The following is a 17,402-nucleotide window of genomic DNA, read 5'->3' on the forward strand; positions in this document are numbered from 1 at the left end:
TTTATTCCACTTACATACTGCCAAATCCACTAGCCCAGTGCATGTGCTTTTAGTAGCGTTTGGAAAGAGTGCCCACTTCGATGTGAGTTGGGCTTTTAGCCCTCAGGAGGTGGCCCTGGGGAGTTTCAAATCTGACCTTGGCTTGTTCAAAGTTCCCCAGTCTGGAAACTTAGAACCTAGAAGAGAAAGAGAAGAACAAGAAACAGGAGAGAGTTATGAGGGGTGGTCTCCTTGTATGGCTCCCCCATTTCAGAACTGCGTCTCGTATCATCACTCCACATCCTTGTGCGCCCCCCCTCCTCCTAAAACATCACTTCCCACCACCTCCTCTTTTACACCTGCCCGAAAGGCTGTTCCTGCTTCCGTCCTGATGGGTTGTTTTGCAACGGCTGGGTTCATGGTGCAATCTGGCATGGTTCTGCTCACAATCAGTCTGGCCAGTGCACCTGGAGCCTTTGCGAGCCCAGGTGTTGCAGCAGAGGGAGGCTTCAGCCCCAGGCTCCCAGGTGGGATCCAAATGTTTAGAGCACTTCTGGAGTTGGCGAAGGAAAACTCCAGCAGGTCCATTGTAGTTTGTGTAAAGTCTTCTCCCTTCGCCAGCCTCGGAGACCAGGGAATAGGGGTGATTTATGCTAAGTCGGAAGATTGAAGGGACAGATGGATTCTTTAAAGGCTGGTAGGCAGATGGTCAAAGGGATGTGCATCTACCTAGATAAAGCCAAACTTGGGCAGCCAGGTATTGCAGAGAGGGGGAAGAGGCGTGTGAGCTGTTGATCTGGTTGGCCAGCTTCCTTGCAGTGTGTTGCTATGCAGCAACAAGGATGTTTTTCCTACGCTGGAAAAGGGGAGTACTTCTCTCTCTCTCTCTCTCTCTCTCTCTCTCTCTCACACACACACACACACACACACACACACACACACACACACACAGAGTGCCAGATCCCTTCCTCTTGAAATACCAATCCTGCAGATATGTGTAAGGAAGCTCCTTGGAGGCTTCTGCAGGTAGACGCAGCAGCTGTTTCCTGGTTCTATGTGCTTTGCTACCCAAAGCTGCTCCTTTTCCCGGATGGTGAGAGAGGAATGCTGTAAAACCCCAACCCTCCCATTTGGAGAGGGGACAGATTTCCCAGAGCCTCCTTTTCGCTCGCCCAAACTCGGGAAGGGAATCTCTCTGGTGGAGAATTTGGGCACTCTTGAGGGTATCTTGTGGGTGTTCTCGCAAAATGGCGCAAAATAACTCCTGAACCAAAGCAAGGCGCAGACGTTTTGTCCTGCCTCTTGGCTTCTACTGCCCAAACCTTGAATGTGGATTATTTGACTTTGGTGAACATGATATAACAACTCGGCCTCTGTGGCACCTGGCTTAAGTTGTATATGTTAAGTTCTGGGTCAACGGGGCTTCTTCAACCAATAATGGTTTAACGCAATGCATGAAGCTTCTCTGTTCCATCTTCCGCAGTGGAAACAGGGTGGCTACATCACAACTGAAAAAGTTGAAGGGGACAATCTCAAGGACAATCTCTAAGGATCACGTTAAGGGATAGTTGAGCAGGGGGCGGTGAAGAAAGGCAGAGACCTTCTAAGGAGGGAACCCAACAAACCCTTCCATTGGATTGGACAGAGTTTTCAACCTTGGCCACTTGAAGATGTGGACTTCAACTCCCAGAATTCCCCAGCCAGCCCACAGTTGAAGACCACAACCTTGAAGTCTGGGAGTTGAAGTCCACCACCAAGTAGTCAAAGTTGAAAAACCCTGGGACTTGGGAATCATTGGTTCTGGGGTTCCCCTGAGATGTGGAAATTCCAGCAGACATTGACCACCTCTCTCTCCCCCTGCTCCCCATTAATCTGATCACCATGATCTGGGGGTCCACCTATAATCCTCTCCCTCTTTTTCTTTCCTCTGTTTCAGGGTTCAGCTCCCATCCTAGTCGTCATGGTGATCTTGTTAAACATTGGAGTCGCCATTTTGTTTATTAACTTTTTCATCTAAACCGAGACTGTCTTGTTTGCAAAACTCCAACCGGTTAATAATTAATTAATAAAAAAACAACAACAAAAAACCCGCCCCCAAGCGGTTTGAAAATGGGGATAATGCTGCGAGAGACCCAACGGGAGAACGATGCCGTCGTTTTGAACTGTCCCGCGACAACTTTCCAGTCTTTTCACAGAAGATCCACCATGGGTTGAGTCTCACTCACAGTTTGCCTTTTTCCCCCCTGCCACCCCACCCCGTCCCTTTCCTAGGTAACGTTTTTGGATTTCAGCCCAAAATTCTTTGCTTGCACAATCCTTTTGCTGTGTGGCATGGCAGAATGGTAGCAGCAGCATTCCCGCCCCTCCCAGCACCAGACAGGACGGAGAAAAGCGTTCCTCCTCCGCGTGGAGTTAGCCAGATCCAGGAAAGGGGTCCCATGTGAATTGCCTCCATCTTCAGACGCTTAGTTCAAGGCAACGTTCGGAGAAATGTGGCGGTCCTGGCATTGCTTGGTGAGGTGCACGGTGGCGTCCTTTGAGAAAATCCCAGTGTTCGCATTGAGCTGGGAAAGTGTGAGCGGCCAAAACAGAGAACGGCCCGAGCAGGCGGCACTCAAAGGGTGATGTCGATGGCGGAGAACCATTTCTTGAATCATTTAAACAGCCATATCCAGCACAAGAGTCTTAAGGCCTTCGCCCTCCTCCTCCTCCTCCAAAATATTTTTTTCTACCCAATGAGTTAAAATCATTCGTTGCCCCAGGCAACAATAGAAAATTATTTACGTTATTTATTTCTAAACTTTATCGGCCACCCGTCTTACCAAAGTTTTGCATAAAGTCACCTGCAGGATGCTGAGGCTCAGGTAAAAATCCTGTATCTATAAACTGCACAATCTCTTTTTCTTTCCTTTTTCTTTTCAATCTCGTTCAACACGTTTTTTCATCCTTTCCAGCAGGTGTTTAACATAGACCCAGAAAGGTTTTCTTTTGTTGTGAAAGATGACCAAGGTTTATCCAGGAAGCGCATCCTCCAGATTGCCAAGGAGCCGGGCCCCCCCACTCTGTGGGGAACGATGCTTGAATGTGTCCCCCCCTCCCCCCCCAAGAGCCACCGTGGCACCGCGAGGAACGGGGCACGACGGGCATCCCTTCTTCCATCTTGCCATGAGCCATTTCCAGATGTCCCGCTTGGCCTCGGAGCATGTAATAGTTTTGCATTTTGTCTGCAGGATGTATATTCCAGCTTCCGACATAATCCCTGTACAAAAAAAAAAAGGAAAAGAAAAAAAAAAACCAAAACCAAAACTAGAGAACAACAATGAAAACAACAACGAAAACATTGTCAACAACAGCCTCTGAGTATGTAATGCTCTTTTTATAATTTGTTTTCTCTCCTCTATGTATCACTTAATTTTGGTATGGTTCAAAACATCTTTATAAGATGCCTGCGTTGTTCTTTCTTCTTTTCCTTCTTACTTTGGGTGTGTGTGTGAGGTGGGTTTCCTCTGCCTTGTTCATTCACTAAAGATACGCCTTCCTTACTAAGGATGCAACGGTGCCCTTTGAGTTTCTATCATATGGGGGGGGGGCAGCCACAATATTGGTTGAGTTGTCTTCAGGTGGGGCAAGAAGACAGCTGGGACCCTCAATCGAAGTTCTGGCTGTTTTTCATGCGCGCTGCATCTTAAAAGCCCAGACAAATCTTCATTCCTATCCAATGGACCTTCACTTGGGTGTAATGCACAGCTTTGTTTCTAAAAGCCTGTAGCGATTCTCAGTCCCCCAGGTCCTGGTCATCCCAAAGGTGCTTTTTCGGGAGGCAGCTGGACTGTTTATTTTTTTTTTCTTTGAAGACATTTCGCTTCTCAGCCAAGAAGCTTCTTCAGCTCTGACTGGATTGGTGAGGAATGGAAGGATTTATATACCTTGCAGACAACCGGTCATTTGCATTCTTTTGGAGGGTCTTTTAGCTACGCAATTTGGGATGAACCCCCTTGGAATGGTGAGGGAGTAGGGATGGCTTTCCAGAGGAAGAAATTGCAGACTACAGGAACCAGGAGCACCACTCAAGTGACCCTGAGGACATAGATAAACCTCCAAGTGGCCTCAACAACTCGCTAAAAGGATGTAAAGGACCAGCTGTCTGCAAGGAGCATAAATCCTTCCATGCCCCACTATCCTGTCAGAGCTGAAGAAGCTTCTTGGATGAGAAGCAAAACGTCTGCAAAGAAAAAATAAGAACGTCCAGTTGCCTCCCGAAAAAAGCACCTTTAGGACACAGCTTTGTTTGCGCTCTTGGCCGCCATGTTGACTTTTTTGACCATACCCAGTGGGTGTCCCAGTTCTATTGCCTAAACTGAGAGGGTCTTCTGTCTCCCATCTGGTTTTTGTGCAGCTAGGAAAGTTGTTCCAATCATCTCCATCTTTTCCCATTATCTACGCTGGCAGGTATTGCCAGGAGCTGCCATTGGGCAACACCTGGAAGATCATGGCTGAACTACCCAGAAAACTGGTCAAGATGGCAGTCTTCCAGATCTGTTGGCTGTGAATTATGGGTCTCCAGTCCATGCAGAGAAGCAGTTGAGAAAGGTTGCTATCAACCTGTTTTCCTTCATTCTCTCTTGAGCAAAGAAAGCAAACACCTGAGCATTTGACCCTGACGCTGTTAGACTCCCCTTCCCACCATTTACTGTTAGCCACGTGAGTTGGGGCTGACAGGATTTGGAGGCCAACTTCTGGGAGGTCTCCAGTTTCTTTCTTTCTTTAAAAAAAAAATAAAGATCACAAAGGGGGTTAGAATTGCACATGGAAAGAGCTCCAGGCTAAGGGGGTTTGCAGCCAAGCCCCTTTCCTCCACTACAGGCCTTCCCCCATAACCACAGTCTCCTTACTGATGTGCTCCTGGACGAAGAAGACACGAGAAGACTCGCTCCACCCCCACCCAAGCTGACTTTTTCAACAGCACTAATGATAGTGCAGAGAGAGGCGCAAGGACTTGACACATCCTGCTGAGAGAAACGACTCGTTAAATAAAAAAATGCCGCCCTCACCAGCAAAAAGCATTTTTATTGGTAAACTCTCTTCAAACGGCGAATTCCAGCTTCCAGCCTCATGACTGCCTCCACGTCAGTTGAGGCTTCGGTTAGACATTCAAGGTATTATCCCAGCCGCTCACCCTCAAAAGGTTTTCTGTTTTCTACGTACATACTCCTTTCTCTTTTAGGTTCACCATACACGCACCGGGCCACGACAAAATCCTCCAGGCGTTCACCACCACAACCCAGAAATGCTCAGGAGAAGGAGGAATAACTGTGGCTCTCTGACAGACCGAGCTTCACAACACAACATTGAGAGATGGACCTTCCTGGGGACCCTGAATCTTGTAAAGATCCCCCTGCCTGCAAAGGATTAAACCCCGTAGAAAGCCCGTCCCTCAAAACGTTGCCTTGGCTTACGCCTATCAAGAACAACGTCAGATTTTTCTCGGCGTATGTCAGGTTTTTTTGCTCTCCTCAAATCCTTAAGCGAAGTTAACTTATTCAACACAGACTTTCTCTGCAATCAACTCTCAAGTCAGGCCCTGCCTTGTGAGGGACAGGATTGGCCAAGCACAACCTTTTGGCCCCAGTCATCGTAAGCCTTGCCTAGGTGGCACCTTCAAAGAACGCCTTGGCCATGGCCTGCCCCACCTTCACCGTCTTCTTCTCTTTGGCATCAGGGCCCAGGTTCTGGCGGGCCAGATTTACCCAGTACCGCTCTGTCCTGGAAAGATAGTCGGCAAATTTTTCATCCTGTTGCACAGTTGGGTGTTCTTCCTTGTCTGAAGGAAGGAAAAAACACGTGCTCAGTGGAGAACCAAAGACTAGGAAGCAGTTGTCCCCCTGATGGTGTCCTATTCTCTTTTTTGGGGATCTGTTAGGGTCAAGGGCAGCCCTCGCCTGCGTGGATATTCAGGAGGGTTTGGTCTGATCTATCCATCTATTTACCCGATTTACACTGAAGAACAGGCATGGGGGTGAGATACAAGTGGTAGGCAGGGAAGGCACAACTGGGCTATGGAGGAAGAATTTCCTTTCTCTGATATTTCCAAGGACTTTTAAAGAACATTTAGGAACTCGGGGCTATTCCTTTATGCCGTGCTAGTGGAGAAAGGAAAAGGCAGACAGTCTGGATGGCAATGCTGAAATCTAGACAGAAATTCAGCTGAATTGTGAAAAGAACCTTTCCAACGTTCAGCAATAGGTTTCAAAACCCGTTTCTGTATAAAACAGATTTGAAAGACCAAAGACCCCCATTCTCCAACCTGCCACCCTCCCAAGGAATAGTGAGACTCCAAATTACGTGCCTGGAATGGAAGCTTCTGGAGAATGACCAGCTGGGGAGCCCTGTTCTGGCTGCTTTTCATTTTCCACTATTCACCAAAGAATCCCCATGTAGCTTTGACCCACGACAGCCAAGCAAAACCCAACGGTGAGGAACTGAATCCTTGTCCAGGGTTTTTTAGTGGCCTTACCGTCCTCTCCACTCCCCTCCTCATCGGAGTCCTCTTCTTCATCCTCTTCCTCTTCCTCTCCTCCCTCAGCACCTTCCACATCTTCATCCGACTCAGATTCTTCAAGCCATTCCTGAGTTTCTGCCACAGCAGAACATATACATATAAACGTTGACACGGGAGCGCACACATGCAAATACACGATCGCCGCCTGCAGAAGAACATTCAAGGCTAACCCTAATCGTTAAGGACATCTCCATCCTGAAATGACCCTCAGTCCTCCATGTTAGCTTCTAAAGCTTTGCTGGCTGGGGAATTCTGGGAGTTGAAGTGCACCAGGCTTAAAGTGGCCAAGGTTGGAGACCCCTGTTTAAAGGACAGGTGGTGCCTTCCAGGTTAGTAGGAAAGACCCTGAATCCCTTGGAGCATCTCCAGTTCTGCTGAAATCTGTCTCGACCAGACTACTACGACGGGCAGACTGTTCTTGGGCGAAAAAAGCTCAGATTTAGGTAAAAATAAAGAGAATCGCTTGTGGAACTTTCATTAAAGACCCCCTTCTCCCCCCTCACCCCCACTAATTCCAGCGACCGATAGGAAGGTTTAAACCAGGGTGCCCAACCTTGGCCACTTTAAGACTTGTGGACTTTAACTGCCAGAATTCCTCAGCCAGGAATTCTGGCAGTTGAAGTCCACAAGTCTTAAAGTGGCCAAGGTTGGCACCCCTGGTTTAAAGTATTTCCAGCCCATATTAAGAGAAGAGAAAGCACTAATTGGCCCCCGCTAGGATTACCCCCCAAAAAATGGTTCAGGGCCCAGGATCAAGCAAGGCCGACGCACGGTGAAGGCGTTCGTCCAGGGATTAAGCCTGGCCAAAATTAGCTGCTCTTGCGCCGGCCAGTTGGTGGCATCTATTCAGAGCCCTTGGCGTGAAGGTACCCTCAGCCACAATTCCCGTCACCTGCCTCCACGTCGGTCCAAATAAGCTTTTGTCTCAGATTAACGCGAGAGCTGGGATAGAATGAAACCCCGCTGCCTTCCAGCTCCGGAGGAACCGCCTCCCAAGCCAAGAATTCAGGAAATCTAAATCGGGCTTCACACGTCGCGTGCCCACGGACAACCTCCCACCCACCCCCACCCTGGCCCCTTTCAGTGGTCCTGTGCAGATTCTAGTTCACCCAGAACTAGAACTTTCTTAGCTCTGCATCCAGTTTGGGTCAGCACATTATAAAAAAGATGTGGAGACTCTGGAAAGAGTGCAGAGAAGAGCAACCAGGATGATGAGGGGATGATTGGAGGCTAAAACCTACGATGAACGGTTGCAGGAACTGGACACGGCTAGTCTAGGGAAGGGAAGGACCAGGGGAGACAGGAGAGCATCTTCCAATATTTGAAAGGAAAAGGAGAGAAAGAAAAGGAAGGAAGGAAGGAAGGAAGGAAGGAAGGAAGGAAGGAAGGAAGGAAGGAAGGAAGGAGAGAAAAAAAGGGAGAGGAAGAGAAAAAGAGAGAAAGACAACAAAAAGGGAGAGAAAGAGGAGAGAGGAGAGAAAGAAAAAGGAAGGAAGGAGAGAAAGAAAGAGGGAGAGAAAGAGAGGGAGACAGAGCAAGAGAGAGTGACTGGAGACTAAAACATACGATGGACGGTTGCAGGAACTGGGCACGGCTAGTCTAGGGAAGGGAAGGACCAGGGGAGACAGGAGAGCAGTGCTCCAATATTTGAGGGGCTGCCCCAGAGAGGAGGAAGGGGTCAAGCTGTTTTCCAAAACACCAGACAAGGAATAATGGGTGGAAACTGAACCAGGAGAGATTCAACCTGGAACTAAGGAGAAACTTTCTGATAGTAAGAGCAATCCACTAATGAAACAGCTTGCATTTGGAAGTTGTGGCAGCAGCACCACTGGAGGCTTTCAAGAAGAGATCGGACTGCCCTCTGTCAGAAATGGTGTAGGGTCTCCTGCTTGGGCGGGTGGGGGGGGGTTGGACTAGATGGCCTACAAGGTCCCTTCCAACTCTAATTATCTGTGATCTATGATCTGTTCTCGGCCTGGTGATGGCAGAAGTAGGCAGGTAAAACATGCAAGCTCTCCTTGTGCTTCAGAAGCCACCTTGGAACGGGCCGTTTCAGCGAGAAGAGAGGCACTTAGCGGAGGTGGGGGCGGGGGGGGCGCAGGAATTAAAGCACGAGAGCAATCACACCGTTGAACCCAAAGAGCAAAAACAAAATGAAGAGCAACTGCTCTGAGGTGACTGTAGACTTTCTGTGCAACAAAGACGCCCCTTGGAAGAACCCAGCTTTCTGGAGAAGGCGGCAGCATCAGCAAGGAAATCTAGTAGACCGAGGAGGATTCTGGACGGGCTTTTCTTGCTCACAAGGCTAGTTTTGTATGCTAGCAGGTGGAGAACGGGTGGATTCCGTGGGTCAGTGAGGGATCCTGGACTCTGAGTAAGCAGGAGCATTTGGCGACCCCAGACTTTATGCCGCTTAAAACCAGTTTGCGCAAAGTCAGGTGTGTAATTTTGCCTCCGCTTTCTCAGAGGGAAGGGAAGGGAAGCACCAGGAATTCAGATTCCTAATCCTAGAAACATTATCCAACCTTCCCAAGTTCCGGAATCTCATCATACGTTTTTTTTCCCCCTACAAACTCCTCTTCAACCGTAGTAAAAGCTAACCATCTTTGAGGGGTTCCCCCCACCCGCACCCCTTTAAAAATAAAGGAAGAGAAGAAAGGAAGACATCTGAGGCGGAGGTGGAACCCGCAAGCCCAGGGAGACCGGGAAGGTCTTAACTCACTCGGGTCCATCTCCACAAGGACCTTCCACTCTTCCATTTTGTGGAGGTCGAGGGCGTAGAGGTCACTGAGGGTGAACTGGCGGTCCCCCACCTCAAACATCCCCCCGTAGAGGTAGAGCACCCCGTGCTTCACGGCCAGCATGGCGTTTGAACGCGGGCAGGGCTCCACTGGAGGGCTGGGGGCTTCACTGCCCCCGTCATCATCGTCTTCTCCTTCCAACTCTGGTGGCTGCTCCGTGGACCTCCCTTGGGGAGCTGAGATCAGCTGCTTGACGATCATCACGGTGCCGTCTTCTGCCACCACCTCCTTGACCATCTCCACAGGTCCGGGCGGAGGCTGCCCTTCCGCCTCATCCCCTTCGCCACCAGCCTGATGGGGATCCCCTTTCGCTGCGCCCCGTCGCCTCCTCTTTTTCTCAGACTTCGACCCCTAGTGAGGGAGACAAGCATGGAATCCAAGCCGAGCACCAGAGATGTTCTCAAGAACTTCTGAGAACAACCACCACCACCGCTCTTCTTCTTCTCAAGATGCTACAGTCACCCGCCTTGACTGCTTTTCAGGTTTCTGGGAGTCCCCCAAAACCAAACTGTCAGCTTCCATTTCAAATTTGAACTGGCAACTCAATAAGAATATTTCTCTCCTCTGTTGACAAGCGAAGCTGAGTAACTTAGCCAGAGCAGAAGTCTCCAAACTTAGCAATTTAAGACTACGCTGGCTGAGGAATTCTGGAAGTTGAAGTCCACAAGTCTTGAAGTTGCCAAGGTTGGAGACCCCTGAACTAGAGTGAGATGGAGAACAAGGGAACAGAGGGGAGGAAAGAATTTCACGCCGTGAGATTTTGCCACAAACCTTTAACTGTCCCAGAAACCACCGATTCTTTGCCAGATCGTAGAAGTAAATATCGTTGAAGAAGTCTCCTTCTAGACGTTCCTCTTCTTCTTCATCGTGGACCCCACCAAAGAGTAGAGAGCGGCTGCTGGGCCCCATGGCCACTGAGAAGCCCGATCTGGGTGTTGGCTTCACACCAGAAGGACTCACCCTGCTCCAAGTCCATTTCTCTGTCCAAGATAGAGAAGCGGAACAAGAAAAGCAGAAGGAGGAAGAAAAGCATAGGAAGAGGGAAACTTCTTAAAATTCAGGCTTTGGGGGACGTGAGCAGGGTCTATACTCGTGAGAACCCTTCACTGCTAGGGGAGACACCCCCTCCCTCCGTTCAGTCCTCAGCATAGCAGAAGGTTCAGCCAGGACACAAGGCCTGCACGTACCCGAGCTCTCAGCACTCAGGAGGAACATATCCGTATGAAGGGTCCCTTTGTCGACGTCTTTCTTAATTCGCTGCACAATGAAAGCAGTTGTATTATGGAATCGGGAGAAGCAGAACCAAGCCATCATCAAGGAATCATCCCCACAAATCTTGCTTATGAATCCTGCACAATCCTTCTAAGCCCTTGTTTTATGACTTCACCTATAAGAGCAAAGTGTCAGGATCTTTGACCCCAGGGACTTTCCCCAAACGTCCATATTTCTAAATGTAATCCAAGGGAAATTAGAACTTCCTCCTGCAAATATTTCCGCCGTTCCTGTCTGAGAAGTGGGGGTGGGAAAGAGGTCCTCCAGAGGTTGCTGAACTAAAATATCCAGCAGTACCTGCCAAGGTGAAGGAAGGTGTGAAGAAGCCCTTGGATCAACACCTGTTGCAGAAAAGGCCCTCCTATCGCTCCCTTTCAAATGCGCCCCAAACCACCGCGAACAACTTCTCTAGTCTTAAAAGACCAATGACTCATACCAACCCTACTAGCCAAAGGTGACCCTCACCTGCTTGGAGTAGCCTCCATAGACCACGAGGTGGCCCTCAGGTGTTGAAGCCAGATGGCATCCTGACCTCGGGGCTGGGGCGATCCCAGAAGGAGCCAGCTTGGACCAAGCAAAGGTGTCCAGGTTGAAAGCATGGGCATCGTTGTAGTAGATGTAGTCTCTAGTTGATCAAAAGCATCCAAGACAAGTGATAGCAGGCGCCCTTGAGTTGGCAACGGACCTCCGGCCGAGGAGGCGAAGAACCGCCTCCCACGATAGCATGAGCAACAAGGGCGCAGGCCTGGCCCTCCGACCTTCCACCGGTTGCAGACCTTCTGGTCTCCCACCCTTGTCCTAGGCAGCCCCACGTTCCAGATTACAAGACCTGTCCGTAGGTTGACTTCTATCACCTCTACCCAAACTTTCCACCTAGAGAAGCGCTCAAGTTAAGTCACCACGATAAACAAAGCGTAAGAACTCAGCGTTCGGAAAAAGGGCCGATAAAGATTGCCCTTAAACAAGTGACGCTCGGCTCCTTCCTTGAATGCAAGTGGGGGCTGAGCAGTTTTTTTGGGGGAAAAAAAGGCTGCCCCCCGCTTGGAGGTCATCGTCATAACATCGGAATAGGCTCCTCCAGGGAAAGCCCGGAGGAGAAGGTAGCAGGGGGAAGGAGTCAAACCATCACCTCCATCTGCCTTGGGTCCCTTTGTGCGTGATGGGAGCATCTTCAGAGGAAGGACAGGAGGCGTCCCGGGCACAGTGGGGCAAAATCACCCCCCCCCAAAAAAGAGGACAGTGGAGTAGACTCACCGGCTGCTTTCATGGAAGCCTCCAAAGACTATGAGTTGCCGCTTGCTGACGGCCATCCGGTGTCCACTCCGCCCAGAGGGCCCCCCTGAAGCTCTGAAATCAAAGAAGGGGGTTCAGCAGCCCCTCTGATTCCTTCGGTCGGTCCCGGCTGCTCCTCCAGCCCCCAGCTCCGGTCCCCTTCTGGTAGGGTATCCCTTGGACCTCCTCCCCCGTTCCTGTCCAAGTTGCTCCTCCAAAGGCCACAAAGGAACCACAACTTCTAGAAAGCAACCCTGGACATCCGGAGACCTGCGCGTGTCTCAGGGCTGCAGGGACTTTGCACCCAATTCCGACTGACCCTGCAGGCCTCTGGCAACCCCAGGGGTGGGGGGCACAAACAGCGGGTCCTTCCAGAATTCTCTTGACTTACTTGACTTGCTCCCAGGACCTGCTGGCCAAATGCAGGACCCAGAGGTCTTTGTAATGGTAGAACTGCTCCCCGTCCGGAGAAGCAAATTCCCCACCGAACAGCCAGAGTTGCCCGCCACCCTGAGCGACAACCACGGCCTGCCAGGAAAAGAGAGAGAGAGAGGGCAGCATATCTGTCCTTTTCGACATGTAAAACCCAAGATTTCCTCTGCATCGTTCTGACCATGCTGTGTTGAACTACTCTGCTCATGATAGGTAGGTAGGGAAGAGGAAGGAAGGGAAGGAAGGAAGGGAAGGAAGGGAAGGAAGGAAGGGAAGGAAGGAAGGAAGGAAGGAAGGAAGGGAAGGAAGGAAGGAAGGAAGGAAGGAAGGAAGGAAGGAAGGAAGGAAGGAAGGAAGGAAGGAAGGAAGGAAGGAAGGTGAGACAAGAGGGAAGGAAAGGAAGGGAGGGAGGGAGGGAGGAAAGAAAGGAAGGAAGGAAGGAAGGTACGTGAGACAAGAGGCAGGGAAGGAAGGAAGGAAGGTGAAACAAGAGGGAAGGAAAGGGAGGGAGGGAGGGAGGGAGGAAGGAAGGAAGGAAGGAAGGAAGGAAGGAAGGAAGGAAGGAAGGAAGGAAGGAAGGAAGGAAGGAAGGAAGGAAGGAAGGTGAGACAAGAGGCAGGGAAGGAAGGAAGGAAGGTGAGACAAGAGGGAAGGAAAGGAAGGGAGGGAGGGAGGAAAGGAAGGAAGGAAGGAAGGAAGGAAGGTGAGACAAAAGGCAGGGAAGGAAGGAAGGAAGGTGAGACAAGAGGGAAGGAAGGAAGGGAGGTAGGGAGGTAGGGATAGGTTGGAAATGGAAGTGAGGCGGGGAGGACCTCCACATGCATTTACAGAACCATCTTTTCTGGAGAAGAAGCTACGTTAGCGATGTTCCTTCATCCATCTATCCTATTACGAAACAAGGCCCATCCTGGCTTGGCCCAGTGGATGATCCTAACCTCAGCGTCTCACAACCACCATACCTGGTGAGCACAGCGACGAGGCGGAGGATTCGGAATATCGATTTTAGCCCAGCTGTCCTTCCGGATGTTGTAAACGAAGAGTTCATTGTAGAGGAGGGTCTAAGGGAAACATCAGAGGAGGAGGAGGAGGAGGGGGGCTTTGCTAGAAGTGGAGATCTTCCAGGAAAGGCCCATTTTACTGCACAACTTGATATCTCAAAACAACAACCCAGCCAGCCTTTTCTAGTTTTGCAGCTCTGGAAATTCATCAAATTCCTTGGGTGGCACCGGTTGCTTCAGTATCCAAATCCAGGTCAGGTCAGCCCTAAACAGACCCCTATTTTACTGAAGCAACCGCAGATCCTCCAAGCTGCTGTGATCCTGCCCTACTCCGTGGGAGGAAAGTGGCCATCCCAAGGCCAAGAACTGAGAAGCAAAACGCAAGCCCCCTTCAACTGAGATCCTCCGGATAGCTGGTCCTCCACTCATCAGAGCAAGACGATGCCATCAGCCCTTCCCACCCTTCCTCCCGTGAGAATATTGGGTATCCAGAGGAGGAGAAAGGCTGAAGCTCCACCTTGAGGCCATTCGTGGTCTTCACAGCACAGTTGGGTCTCTCAACTTGGCTGCTTTAAGACTTGTGGACTTCAACTCCCAGAATTCCTCCTCCTCCAGATTTGGAGACCTCTCGACCAGGGGCCTTCAAACTTGACAGATTTAAGACTTGCGGACTTCAACTCCCAGGATTCCTCCTCCTCCAGTCATGTTAGCTCAGGAATTCTGGGAATTGAAGTCCATAGGTCTTAAACTTGCCAAGTTGGAAGACCCTTCCTTTAGATTATAGCGACCGGTTCTATAAATACATTCCACGCTATGGGTTGAAGTTGTCCCACGCCTGCTTTACATTTCCTGCCAAATAAACTTTGATGACTCGACCATGAAATCAATTGCTATGAGAAGCAGAGGGAAAAAAACATTTTCTTCCCTATATGCATTATTTGCATTTATCTATTTATCTTTTTTTTCTGCTCAGAGAAGCTCCTGAAGGCAGCCGACAGAACCAAAACCGATAAAATTAGCAATTAAAAATGAAGGGCTACCAATGAGAAATCCATTCAGTCAAGAGATTTTAGCAGAACCCTTCCTCCATCTTCTCCACCGTTCTCTTCCCCCCTGGATAAAGCCCACTAAACCAACATCTCATTTAGCAAGAGAAATTTTAGGCTCCGTCGTGGTCACACATCGAGAACTACCCATATTGATCAGCGTTGGGAATAAGGCATAGATCCATTTGGGGCCCTGCAAATTCCTTAAAACAAAATTTGACATGAAGTTTCGGGAGGAGAGAGGGGGGAAAAAAAAAGGGAATACTTTACTTTTTGGCCATTGAAATATTCACCTCCAAACAGGATGAGTTCGTCTTTCTCAGGGTGGGCGTTAAAAGAGGCGTTGAGCCTGGGGACCAAGAGGAAAGGAGGCTAAGCAAACCAAGCGCAAGATTTCAGGGAGGAAGAGTTCATGAGGACTAGCAGCTTTTCACTGGGGATTAGAGGGGTGCGCAAGACATTGGGAGGCCCAACTCTCCCGACGGCCCCAAGATCCGCCCCGTTTCCACTCTCACCTGGGGGAGGGAGGGGCGCAGGGGGTCTCCAGCACCTGCGTCTTCGCGGCATCCAGAGACTGGAACTGGGCGATCAGCGCCTCCAGGTCCTCCTGCAATTCGGGACGAGGGCTTGTCGTTTCGCGACAAAAAGGGAGGCGTCCCCCCCACCCACCCCCAAACTGGGACCACCCCGGCTCATTCCCTCACGCGTATATGAGAGCACCTGTTCGTGTGCGCGCATAACTTCGGCGAAAGAGATTTTATCAAGATCCAAACAGAAAAGAGACAGAGCAGATAACGGAAAAATGGTGCATAGTGGGAGAAGAAATTAGGGGTGGGTGAGAATTATAAAGATTACGCCTTTCAATCTTATTAAACGTGGTGATAAATGTGCTAATGTTTTGCTCTTTCTCTCTAAGGAAAGGGTTAGGGTTAGGGTTACATCCTGCTTTCTTTCCAGGAGGTGCCCTTTCTACCTCCCAAATTCATTTTTCTCTCCCCCCCCCCCAGCAAAATAAATGGGGCGGGGGTGTTTCCCACTCACTGTTGCACATTTCTTCCTCTTGCACTAATTTGTTGCACTAACTCACTGCTTCCTTTCTCTTGCACTAAACCAATCCCTCGCACCTTGGATTGCACAGGGGGAATTGTTGTGCCGGGGAAGGGCAGGCAAAGACGAGAGGGAGGGAGGGGGAGGGAGAGTCTGGACCTGTTGGATGCCCGCCTGCCCTGCAGCTGGAAGAGCCCCTGCATCCCTTGCACGCGTGTCATCACCTCCTCTTTCTTGGTCCTCTTGGAGACTTTCTTCTCCATCTTGGCGGCCGTCTTCTCGGCCCCCTTTGCCTTCTTCTCCTTCTTATTTTTCTTGCCCATCTTTGCAAGTCGGGGCAGCTCTGGGGAGGCTGCAGGCGTCGCTCACATGGCCGCCCCGGCCTGGCAAAACCTCCTGCCTTTCCTCTTCCCGGGGCATTTCCTGCCAGAGAAAAGAGCCAGGAGGCGGAGAGGCCGGGAGTCCGCAGAAGGGTTGCCACCTGCGGGAGGGAGGCTGCTTTGCAAGGCCAGGAGGGAGCGCTGGGTGCAGCCTTGCAAAAACAGCAGTTGGGAGCAGCAGCCATGGGGAATCTCGGTGGCTCAGGGTTGACAGGGGGGGGGGGTCCTTGGTGCTCTCCGAGCGGGGTGGTCAATTCTCGCAAGAGGCTTCACAACCCAAATGCACTGATGAGGTTGCCTGATTGGGGTCGTGCAACATCTGCAAGAAAACAACCAAGCGCAAAGGGCACCAAGGGTCCCCTCCTTTGGCCAAAGACCCCCAGCCACCCAGAAACCTCCTTTTCCTAACCCTCCCTTCCAGGCTGGCTGGAAGTCTCAGATACAAGATCCAGTCATGAAATAAAATTTTTGTAGGATTGGGGTTTTGGGTTTTTGGGTGAAGCCCAAAGGCAGATGATGCCAGGAAAGGAAGGAAAATGACGGTTCCCAGGGAGCGGCTACGTGGGCAAAGGGACAACCCCCCCCCCTCTCCCCATAGATGCAGGAGTCCCTCCTTCTGCCAGCATGCAGCTGATGCAATTTTGGCTGCGATGTGATGAGCTGCTGCAGCGCAAGGGGCTGCCAATCGCCAGCAGGTGGCAGTCTTATGCAGAGGCCGGGCCGCTTCTCCAGGTGGAACCTCGCAGCCTGGTCTACTCTAGAAGCTCCGGTTGCCCGTCATCCCATCCCTGAGAGGAGGATGGTGCAAGAGCAGCCGCAAAGTTGCATCATGCCAGGGTGCCTGGTCTGCATTTCTATGGGACGGAGACTGGGCCTGACCCTGCTGGGGAGCCAGCCAAGACCTGTTCCTGAGCCCTTTCCACCCCGAAACCTCTCCTCGCCTTCATCAAGAGGGTCTCTGGGTAGAAAAACCTCCCGGCTTCTTCCTGGGTTAACCCCACTCAAACTGTCTCATCTCCCAAATTCCCACCATGACCTAATTAGGTTCCTTGTGTTAGATTTCCCTCCCCCTGGATACAAGGATTCCGGTTGTCTAACTCCTTCTGTGGGGGCTTTAGGAGTTGTTTCCATCTGCTTTGTCATGGCAGGCGGTGGGAAGGCTCCCTTCCACCAGCCCCTCTTCTCCAGCTCCCTCTTCCCCCGTCTTCCAATCTGAAAGGCAGCCACGGACAGGAGGAGTTCCTTTCAGGTGCTCAGGGGGACTCTTAAGCGAATTTTGAGGACACAGAAAAAAACAGCAAACTGTTCAAGGCTGAAAGGCCCACAACCCACCCTGTAGGGCACCCTCATCCGGCCCCAAGAACTGGGCCTCAGGGCAGGGTGCCAGCAGTCTGTCGGGTCTCACCTGTTGCCCCTCCATCTCTCAACGGGAAGTCATCGTGATATGTAGCAGCTGAGGTGTTGGACCTCGACGGGGGTGAGCCAGATTCAAAGCCATCTCAGCTACGGAAGTCAATGAATTAGCTACCTTAATAATTAATTGTCTCTTTCTTAGATCCTCCTACCTCACAAATGGGGTTGTTGTGCAGATAAGATGAAGAAAACTCTCTTCCTTA

At 50.7% G+C, this 17,402-nt stretch overlaps 2 protein-coding genes across 9 annotated transcripts in view; one reads left to right on the forward strand and one right to left on the reverse strand.

Moving 5' to 3' along the window:
• The window catches only part of JPH3 (junctophilin 3), a 42,620-nt gene extending 39,198 nt beyond the window's left edge, over positions 1-3,422 (forward strand). For 3 of the 7 annotated variants that reach the window (XM_087940759.1, XM_087940758.1, XM_026719841.2), the window contains exon 5: positions 1,916-3,422. In XM_087940759.1, coding sequence (XP_087796885.1) covers positions 1,916-1,996 — 81 coding nt within the window. In that variant the 3' untranslated portion in view covers positions 1,997-3,422. The remainder of the gene's footprint in view (positions 1-1,915) is intronic. The other 4 variants (XR_015744996.1, XR_015744995.1, XR_015744997.1 and 1 more) reach the window with 4 other exon arrangements.
• Positions 3,423-5,026: 1,604 nt separating this feature from the next.
• KLHDC4 (kelch domain containing 4) lies at positions 5,027-15,824 on the reverse strand. Of its 2 annotated transcripts, none has more exons than XM_026719842.2 (12): positions 15,631-15,824; positions 14,875-14,966; positions 14,630-14,708; positions 13,275-13,373; positions 12,275-12,411; positions 11,866-11,958; positions 11,077-11,236; positions 10,527-10,596; positions 10,111-10,319; positions 9,261-9,690; positions 6,494-6,613; positions 5,027-5,800 (listed from the first exon to the last, which is right to left on the reverse strand). In XM_026719842.2, exons 1-12 carry the CDS (start codon positions 15,727-15,729, stop codon positions 5,625-5,627), a joined length of 1,764 nt encoding a protein of 587 aa, XP_026575627.2. In that variant the 5' UTR covers positions 15,730-15,824; the 3' UTR covers positions 5,027-5,624. The 2 variants fall into 2 exon arrangements, with proteins under 2 accessions (XP_026575627.2, XP_026575628.2); XM_026719843.2 differs by having other exon boundaries at positions 14,653-14,708; positions 15,631-15,809.
• Between the last annotated feature and the right edge of the window lie 1,578 nt (positions 15,825-17,402).

The sequence above is a fragment of the Pseudonaja textilis genome, chromosome 11 (assembly GCF_049901715.1).
Source record: "Pseudonaja textilis isolate UNSWEBS1 chromosome 11, rPseTex1.2, whole genome shotgun sequence".
Classification (NCBI taxonomy): Eukaryota; Metazoa; Chordata; class Lepidosauria; order Squamata; family Elapidae; genus Pseudonaja; species Pseudonaja textilis.

What these genes read in the sequence shown, in the direction of transcription:
- KLHDC4 (XM_026719842.2), bottom strand. Translation starts at nt 15,729, where the DNA reads ATGGGCAAGAAAAATAAGAAGGAGAAGAAGGCAAAGGGGGCCGAGAAG. An exon ending in AGAGGACCAAGAAAGAGGAG is followed by an intron (nt 14,967 to 15,630) that starts GTGATGACACGC and finishes CCCGAATTGCAG; the next exon opens with GAGGACCTGGAGGCGCTGAT. An exon ending in AATATTTCAATGGCCAAAAA is followed by an intron (nt 13,374 to 14,629) that starts GTAAAGTATTCC and finishes TGTTTCCCTTAG; the next exon opens with ACCCTCCTCTACAATGAACT.